General features: G+C 38.1%; 1 protein-coding gene across 1 annotated transcript in view; it reads left to right on the forward strand.

The window, feature by feature from the left end:
• PARG (poly(ADP-ribose) glycohydrolase) overlaps window positions 1–10036 on the forward strand; it is a 59145-nt gene extending 49109 nt beyond the window's left edge. Inside the window, exons 16-18 of the mRNA XM_021536153.3 lie at window positions 2449–2554; window positions 5729–5857; window positions 6613–10036. Of these exons, the coding sequence (XP_021391828.1) occupies window positions 2449–2554; window positions 5729–5857; window positions 6613–6785 (408 nt within the window). The 3' untranslated portion in view covers window positions 6786–10036. The remainder of the gene's footprint in view (window positions 1–2448; window positions 2555–5728; window positions 5858–6612) is intronic.
• Window positions 10037–10295: the final 259 nt, after the last annotated feature.

Below are 10295 nucleotides of genomic sequence, written 5' to 3' on the forward strand. Positions count from 1 at the left end.
TGGTGTGCTGTTCAAAGGTGTATTTTATATATCTTCCAAAAATATAAATGAAACTTGGATATACATGTTGTTAATTCTTCCCTGTCCTGCTTCCAAATGATGGGCTGAGAGTTGAGGTTGTTAATTGTGGAGAGGAGAAGGCTTCAGGGAAGGACTTTTAATATGGGCAGATAGTGACAGTACAAGGGCCAGTGATTTTAAACTGACAGAGGACAGGTTTAAATTAGGTATTAGGAAGAAATTCCTTACTGTGAGGGTGGTGAGGCACTGGAACAAGTTGCCAAGGGAAGCTGTGGATGCCCCATCCCTGCTAGAGTTCAGTCACAAGCTGGATGGGCCCCTGAACAAGTTGAGCTAGTGAAAGGCAACCCAGCCCATGGCAGGCAGGTTGGAATGAGGTAATCTTTAAGGTTCCTTCCAGCTCAAGCTATTCTGTAATTCTGAATGATGAGTCTAAATTCCGTGCTGTTGAATCCTACTCAGCTGTGCAGTCAAGATGGAAAAGGAGGTGCCTCATGTTTTAACATGGGGCAGTTCATAAATATCTTGACACTGGCTTTTCTTCCACCTTTCTTCTTTGCTCTTGGAGTATTGACATATTGCCTGGGAATTTGCCTTTTCCTGTATTGACGTTGTCTTGAGATCAGATCTAGCTGTTTGTAAATCCCCTTTGTTTTCACAACAGCTATAAGGGCTGTTGTAACTACATATATGTGTATACATGCTAGTCAGAGCTTACAGTCTTCAAGAAGACTGACAATGCAGGCCAGTGTTAATCCTTTAAACAAAGCTTCTGGTCTGACATTCAAAACTAACATGCTTCCTACTAATAATTATTACACATTATTAATCATTATCAACATTTATTCAAAGTTTTCAGTCCTTGACCCTGCCCTAAGTCAGCTGTGTGTGTAAAAACTGCACTTTGCAGTGACTGTGGTCCTTGATAATCTCACACATCAAAGTTCCCAGGCTGAAGAGCTCTTTGACAGGGGAAGCTGGAATTGTGGTGGACATCATTTTTTCTCTCCTCTGCTATCCCTAATTTGGCATCTTCTCCTTAAGTAAGATACTTGAGATGTTTCCCAGTCTTTGGTGTCTGCCATGGATTCCCAAACACCATTTTTGGGAATGTTGAGTTACTTTCACAAGCTGTAGCAGGTGCTTTGTCATCTACATAGCCTGTCACTTTTTTTTCCTGTCACTTGTTTTTCTTCTTGTTTTGCTGGTTCTCTTTTGTTGAAGCTAAAGCAGTCTTTCCCAGCTTTTAAGGTTGTACTTTACAGGGACTAGTAATTGCTATCAGTGAACTGTTTATGGTTATGGGACCTTAGCTTTTCAAGGTCTTTGCTGTTATCCCATGCACAAATTTTATCTGCTGACATGCTGTGTCTGGAATCAGTCTCCAGTTCACAAAGCAGATTCTCCTAAGTTAATAAGGTTAATGGGCCAGAATTAGGGCCTTGCATGGCCAGTATAAGGCATAGGTAGTGAGAGGTGTGTGGCCTGTTCCAGCAGTGGCAGTGCTGTTTTTACTGGGCAGTGGAGTACAAAAATGCTAATTCAGTTGCAGTCTGCTAGTGTGCCAATTTGTGGGATCAAAATGTGCTGATGAGTCTCCTTAGTGTGTTTCTGCATTTACAGATGCAGTGAGCTTGGGTGTTGAAAATGAGAGCTCAATGCTACTATTGTTAAAGCTTCCTGCTTTCTGCAGTACAAGACTGTATAGAATATTATAGGATGTGTTTTAAATAAATTCAAACATAGGAACACACCACCCTAATACTCAGCTGGAAAGGCAGTGCATCCTCTTGAAATGATGTACAGTGCTGAAGAACTAATTTAAATTAGTTGTGAAACTTTAGCATCTTGACTAAAGTAACATTCATCAGCTTGTTTCTTCATGGTTGGTAATGAAATTAGCCCTAAAAAAGACATTTAAGTACATTTGTAAATCTCACTGATATCTTAGTACAAAATTCTAATTACCTAAATCAGTGAATTTGTGATCTGCCTACAATTTCCAGTGTATTGATTTGGTTTGAATTGTTAAAATAAATTATGGTAAATCACTGCAACATTTAGAAGGTGTGTTGGTTTGGCTGATATTTTTTTTATGAGGACTGATTGGTATTTAAGGAAAATTTTAAGTCTCGAGTTAATTTTCTGCTCAGGCTATCCTGAAAAGCTTCCTATAGCTGTGATGAAATGCCTGGGACTCGGGGCCTATATCTTAATTTTTAACTTGGGTCCAAATAAGGCGAAAGTTTTTCTCCCTTTAATTTTTTTTAATTGATGTTGAATTTAAAGGAAAACTAATGGTGTATTGAAGTAGTTTGAATTCGGTATTGCTAGAAGACAATACTGATTTTTGTTATCATTTTATTGTTTGAAAATATTGCACCAGGCTGCCTCTTAAATCCATCTCTGACTCTTGTGTGCATGCAGGCCTACTGTGGCTTCTCTCGACCCAACGTTCCACCTCAACATCTCTCTGCAATAGCTACAGGAAACTGGGGATGTGGTGCCTTTGGAGGGGACTCCCGATTAAAAGGTAAATCATAGCAATTAATTAATGTTCACATTAATCAGATCACTTACATTTTGATTCTGGGCCATATGTTTTTGTTCAAGTACATTTTTTGCTTTTGTTCTAATTAATACATCTTTGCCAAGAAATGGCATTCTACAGAATTGGTACATTAGTGCTGATCTTTAGGCCTTGAGTAATGTGGCCTTAAACAATAAAAGAGCATTCCACTCTATTCTTTGTGCTGTAGACTTTTATGCTATTTTCATTTTTAAGTTTGGGGCAAGCACATGATGGTGAAATGGTGGGTTAGCAAGGACTTGTAGCACTGAAACCTTCCAAATCACAAACGTGCAGATTTAGTTCACACAAGAGCATGTTCATTGCAGTTGTCGGTCATATAAATCTGTTGACCTTCCTGGAGCAGTCTTTTTAGATTCTGCCTGAAATTCATGTCTCTGCAAAGCTGTTTAAAGTATCTGGTAATTTGCAAGGCTTCACAAATTTGCTGGCAATGGTTAATGTTTAGTTTTACTCCTTAATATATTGCTGTATGCCAGAGAGGTTTCCAGTCACTCAGTCATGTTGCTTTCTTTCCTGACTTGCCTGCTATATCACGCACTTTCTCATGTTCTTTTATATTTAATTAGAGTATTTGTAATGCAGCAGATATCACATGCCTACATTCATTTAAGACCTTTTCCATCAATTCAAGAACTGATGGATCCTGACATATAAATTCATATCCTGGCTCATATAATTCTAAATAGAAATTTACATGTCTTTGTTGTTTCCAAGCATTTGAAGAGTATTTCAAATTTGCTTTTCAGAACAGCTTTAGGTAGCTACAGTGAGACAGTCATCAGGCTACTAGCTTTGTTTCTTTCTTAATGTACTTAATTTATAAAGCATCTAATTTTTTATCAATGCTCATTGAATTCCTGGCAGTTGTTTTCTGATTTCCATTAGATAAAATTGGCTGCCAAATGCATATCTTACCAATATCAGGACTGATATTTACTGTAGGATCTGAGCATGCTTGATTTATATTAGGAAGGTTTAACAAATACTTCAATTTGCATAAGATCTTGGATCTGAACTGGAATATCCCATGTATGTTTTCTTAAAGTAGAAGAAGGAATGTCAGTACAGCCATTGCTTCAGGTGCAAGTCCAGAAGTTAAGTGGGATCACATCAGCTGGGTGCAAGGGCCAAGAGAGCTCAGATCCCTCCAGGCTCCAGTACCATAGGCTCTGTTGCTCTTCCTGTGATGATTCTTTCTGTACCAGTAGCATGGAAATTTCCCATGGTGTTGTATATCATTGATGTCCAGAAGATTGTGAAGTTTGACTCATGACAGAAATTTTGATCCCTATTTCTTAAGATCTATAGCAATTCAAAATAAGCACTAGGATATTTTTAACATCTTGTAAAGAGAAACTGCAGTTTGGAATGAATAATAAGATTCATTAGGTTTTGTTCCCCTATGCAAGCTAGTTAATTAGACTCTTTAAAAGCTAAACTACTGAAGCTTTACTAAATCCACAGCTGGTTCAGTGGTTTAATTAAAATATCATTCCCAGATTGAGATTAATTTCACATGTGAATCTTGTAATTTATAATTTTGGCTATGGGTTTTTGATTAAGGAATGCAGTGTTTTAATACATCTCTGTTTAAAAATGTGAAAGATTCTTGAGCTGAGCTCTGAACAGCTTTCTATTTAGCTTCCACTAGCAGGTGGTAATGCACTATGTACACTGTTTTATTTGAAATTAATCTTTGCAAAGATAATATTAATCACATTTTAATTAACTCTACTTACTGGGTAGAAAAAGGAAGAATTAATACCAGAGCTGCACCAACAGGCTCTGAATTAAGACAGGCTGCAGCAGATGGAATAGTTGCTGGGGTCTGTTGTTAGGACTGTTGTAGTTCCCTGAAATGAACCTGTGATTGATTGCACGCCTCTGTGGCACTGCACCCTCACGGTGCTGGCTGGTGAAAAAGCTGCACTCTTCTAAGTTTGGTGCTGCCTAAAGGGGTCCTGGTTTTCCTCTCCCCCTCATTATTTCTTCTCCCTCTTCGTTGTTCCTGCCTCTGTGGTCTGGTGCCCTCCCTTGCCACAGCTCTGACCCTTAGCAAACCTTTCATTCTGCCAATTCAACTGCTGTTCTAGCAGAAAACAATTTGCTTTTATTCTTAATCTATAACTTTTTTGCCAGTTTGGTGAATGAAATTGGCACAGTGATGTCTGATGAGTACCAGAGAGCTGCAGAAAAGTCAGAAGCTGGGTGAGAAGTGGACCAGAGCTGCTTTCTCCTGTTGCAGTAGGTCATTAGCTTGGTTCAGGAGCACTCCTGATCCAGATGATTTCTAAAGGTGAATTTTCAAAAAACTGTTTCCAAGTTAGGAAATATTTTTCTTTCTTTTACATATAGAGGAACAAAAGTCTATATTGTAATGTTAGCTGTTGGCAGACCTTGCGATGCAGCTTAGACCAATGAGTTTGACAGAAAGCTGGAAGTTAAGTGACATGAATTGCATTGCTGATGTCACCCCTCACAGGTCAGAATAAGCCATGGTATTCCTTGTTGCATACTTCTGTTGTAGGTATGATGGACATCTTCAATTATGCAGGAAGAGGCTTTAGAACCATAGTTCTTTTCTTGGAGCTAAAAGTTGGGTCAGCTTTCACTTTGCATACCTTACCTAGTGAAAGGATTGGCTCTATTCCTTCTTACAGGTGGCACAGAATGGAAATTGCTGAGTGCTCATGAATGCTTTTTACCCCACTGTCTGTGGCTGTCTGGGCAGCTCATACCAGGATGGAAGGGGCTGCTCTGTTGCCTTATGCCCCCACAGGCATTTATTGCCTAATTAGTGATTGCATGCTGCTTGGGGGCAGCATGGACCATAATAAACCCCTCTCAGTTTTAAGCAAAGTGTTTATCTCTAAGTAAAGGTGGGTGTCACTAACAGCTCTTGCATAATGCTTCACACATATGACCTGCAGTGCCCAGCATTCTTTATTTCATTTAAAACACTGAAGTAATATTTACATACCCATTGTTTGTAGTGCTTTGCAGCATTACAATGGAAATGGATGCTATGGTTGTTTGCTGTCAACTTAAGCTATGGTTTTTCCTTTAGCACATTGTTTTATCCTGTGTTCATGTGTAATTTTTTTGTTGTTTCAGCCTTAATTCAGATATTAGCAGCTGCTGAGGCTGGACGTGATATTGTGTATTTTACCTTTGGAGATGTGGAGCTGATGCGGGACATTTACAGCATGCATACTTTTCTCTGTGAGAAGGGCCAAACCATTGGTGAGCAAAAAGAAATCTTTGTGTGCACAAAAGAGACATAACCATCTCTATAAGAAATTTTCCAATATTAATTCTTGCCACTAAGTCCTGAACACAGGCAAATGAGTCTCAGTTTATTTGTACCTGTTTCCAGAATGGGGAACTCTTCTGGTTTGGGATCTACTGCACAGTGCTTATCAGTTAGAAGACTTCTAGATGCTTTTCTGATTCACTTAGGAGTTATGCTGAAGAATTTGAAAACTAGACATACATGTGGTAGGTAGAAGATTTGCAAAAGCTTTTGATATAACTCAGTAAAAGTTTTGAAAAGGCCAAAGCTGCTTAGGCATTCTTGATATAGGTTTGTCTTCTAGTGGTTCTGTCTTGATCCTTCAAGATGTGGTCTGACGTGTTATTCAGTTGCAATACAAGAAAAGCAGTGTATCCATTGTCCTATTGTAATTGTTATGTGTCCTAATTTCTGGGCCAGAAGCACAAAGCTGGGTAATTGGAAATATATTTGTAAGTAATGTGTATGGAAGGTTAATGTTGGGATCGCTTGTGCAGGAAGTTGAGAGAGGCCATCCTATGTTCTGAACAACGTGCAGACATTCCTATTACACAGTCGTCTGCCTCCTCTGTCACTGCTCATTTACAGATGTTCCTAGACACTGTCTCATTGTGCATGTGCATTTCTTGCCTTCCTTTGCAATCATATATTGCTCATATGGCATGTTCTTACATGGTTGTTAATGATTTCTTTTTGGTTTTTGAAGGGGACATTTATAGGCTGTTGCTGAGATACTACAATGAACAATGCAGAAACTGTTCTACTTCAGGACCAGATGTCAAGCTGTACTCTTTCATATACAACACCCTAGAGTCCTATGCACATTCTACTGATGATGAGGAGGAGGATGAAGAAAAAGGGTTGTGTTTTGAAGATTAAAATAAATGTATTTGATCAGAATAATGTTTATCTCCTCCCACTGGTATATTGTGTGAATTGCTGGACATAATGAATGAGCTGGCTTAACTTATATTGACTGCATTGGTAGTTATGTATAACACCCAAACAAAAAACCCCACAAACACCTTTGAGAGATGAGATTTATTTGTTTGGTAGTTTGATACATGCAAACCTTGTTCATGTGTGTACAGAAAAAATTCTTTGGTAAGTCTGGTTTGCGTTATACCTTGTTAAGTAGAATATTTTAGTACACATGTACATTTCACTCAAGATTGCTAAAAAACTTCTGATTTCCCTGTACTCCTTTGCCTTTATTTTTCAGAGCTCTTATATAGATTTTTCATGGAGGCTTAGAGCTGGAGTACAGACAGCCATGTAACTTCTCAGATGATGTTAGAGAGAAGCATTTTAATGATTGTTCTTACTGAAAATTGTCATAATCCTTAGGAGTGCCAAGGTACCATTGGTGTTCTTACCAAAGTTTTCATTTGTTTAACTTAAAATGTCCTGGGTCTAATTAATTTATTAAATAAATGGTTAGAAATTGGAATGTTCTGGTGAAGCCAAGAATACATTTCACAACTGCAAATTAGACATAAGAGTTAGCTTAAAGAAGTAGAGAAAGTACAACGAGAGTGGGAAAATGAGAAATGTGACCAAAGCTGGAAGCAGAGGGAAAGATTTTCATATTAAACTCATCAGTACCATTTTGTTGGTGCTATCTCTTACCACATTGAACAAGGTCTAAGACAGGTTAGTCTACTGGAAGTTTCTCAAGGTTCACTGCTGCTGGCAATATTTGAGTTAAGGTCTGCTAGTTGTGTTCATATTGTCATATCAGTTCTCCCTTCTCTCACTATGCATATATGTGAGTATCAGATCCCCATGGGATATGTGAGTGAGGAAACAAATCACATATCAGTGGGAGGAAAGTCTGCAGGCTACAGATAAGAACATGAGGTCTTGTTAGGAATTTCTGCCTGTGTAATTTTAGACATGGGAATAACAGTGAAGTATTGGCAAAACATTTTAAAACTGTGCTTTTACTATGTGTGAATACCAAATTAGTGTTGCTGTAGTACTTTAATAGTTTACACAAAACTGCAGATACATCTGTGATAAAACTTTTTCAGGTCTATGTACAGGGCAAATCCAGTGAGACTTTTGTCTATTCATATTTAAGCCCAGTTTAAGTTTCAGCCCAGATTCCTAAGTTTAACCTCTTCTGTGTTAGATTTTTATTGTCTGTCATAGTGGCTATTACGAGTTAGCAATACAAGTAAAATCTGCAGCAGGAAGTGTAGTGACCTAAGTTTCTTAATCAATGAATCCTTTTGAGTTATGTCAGATAAAACTCTCCAAGCCTCAAACACACCATGGTAATTAAATGCTGGAAGCTGTTGGCAGTCTGACGTAGAATAAATCACTCACTGCTTGATCTGCTCTGGGGGAAGAGACAGGAAAGAGTCTGGGTCATTTATAAACACCTTCAGGGAGCTGTACATTGGCATTAATTCTAAGTGGGCAGTTTGCAGGTGTGTTACTTGGGAAGTGATGGACATAGAGGTTTCTTCCTATTCTTCCCACCAGGTGTAGTTTTCTCCGCCCCTAAACATTATGAGGAAAATATTTTGGCTAGAATTTCAGGGGTTTTTTTCCTGTGTTTGCAACCTGCATCCTCAGATTTAGCAGAAGTCTTTTCCCCTGCTCCTGGTGTTTTAGTGTTGGCTCAGATTCTGGCAATAGGAATAACTTTTATTAGCTCTTATTTGGGCATTTAGGTTCAAGTATGATAGTGCTTCTAGATGCATTGCCAATGATAGATGTACCCTGGGAATTATGACAAGTGATGGAAAAGTGGTGCTATCAGCCAAACCTTTTTCACCTTATTACTCAGGATCTCATATAGAAGAGATGAACAGAATTTGTTCCTAAACAACTGGAAAAAATACAATAAAAAGTTTTAGATGTCTAGAAATCCCCTCCCCTTTATTATATATAAATACTTCTTCTTTAGTGCAGTGTAGTCATTGTGAGAAGTGATTGGTCAGGCATGAAAAATGTACGGATGGAATTTGATGGAATGAAATTCGACTTCAGGTCTAGAAACAGAAAATTTAAACTTTGGAGAGATTCTCTGATTATCATATTTTAGGTATGCAGTTAAAAGAGTTCTTGCAGTGTCAAGTGCTTCCAGGATGATCCTAGTGTTCTTATGCAATCTGTAGTTTCAGTGATACTGAGCATTTTCTAATATGGGAAAGAATGCCTTTTGCTTGAGATCATTCATTAGGATATGTTTACTGTACCTTTTTCTCTAGTGAATTATGCTTGTATGGACAGGAACAAAGGAAAATAACTCCTTTTTCATTTCATGTGTTTTCTGAAAAAGAATGATATATCCTGGATTCTGTGGTGTGGTCCTGATCTTGTAAAGGGCAACATTATAAGAATGCTTTGAATATCATTTTGATCACAGGCAGGCTGAAGATTGTTTTGTTGTTGTTGCTTTCTGTTTTGGGGTTTATTTAAAGCAAAATAGCCCAGAAATAATTAACAGTGGTGTTACAGTCCCATGATGTTCTAATTCAGTAAGAGCTGAACTGCCCAGATTGCTGCATGTCAGCCCAATATGTGCTCTACATCTTTCTTTTTCTCCCCCTACCCATCACTCCCCATTTCCAAACTCCCTGAAATGTTTCCTTTAGCTGCTGATGCCTTTGGTGCTCTGGGGGAAGTAGTGTGGAATGGAGATGCCAGTGATCTCCTTGTGCAGCCTAGAAAGCTTCAGGTTCACTCTTCCAGAAATGGTGATGGAGTATTCTAGGTTTGGGATTTTTTATTATTTTAGGGATATTTGCTATATGATTTCCAATAAAAATAAACTTCCTACCAAAACTTTTGTTTTATACTTTTTAGCAGCTAAATTGAGTGCTTAATATGAAACAATAACAGGCAGTCAGGTTGATTTCAATGTTGCCTCATAGTCAAGTTTGGTGTCTGAGCACTTTTGTTCTACAGCTCTACACCTAAATTGCTCAGTTTTGATGTTTCCTTATCCAGTGAGGAGTATCCAATACTGTATATATTAATTTATAAACTGTTGAAGTGTTCCTGACATTCTTCTAAACTTACAGTTTATGCACCATTATATTGTATTGATTTTTCTGGATCTGTATGCTAATGTTTACATAATTTTGTAGGAATACAATTAAAAAATTCTGACTGAAGCCATGTTGTGTAATTTGTCACTTAATATACTTTGCAGGACAGAAGAATTCCAGCACATTTGAATGCACAGGGCATAATACTGCAGATAGTTCTAGCAGTAAACTAACACATAACACAGATCTGAGAAATTTATTCTTCCTGTACAGTATTGTGGTAGTTGCTTCTGTCTGCATAGCAATGTAAAGCACAGCTAGCTACTGTAAATTGGAAGGGTGTCAGTATAAGTGTGAGGTTTCATCTGTATGTATGACTATATGC

Source organism: Lonchura striata, chromosome 7, assembly GCF_046129695.1.
Source record: "Lonchura striata isolate bLonStr1 chromosome 7, bLonStr1.mat, whole genome shotgun sequence".
NCBI classification, from domain to species: Eukaryota; Metazoa; Chordata; class Aves; order Passeriformes; family Estrildidae; genus Lonchura; species Lonchura striata.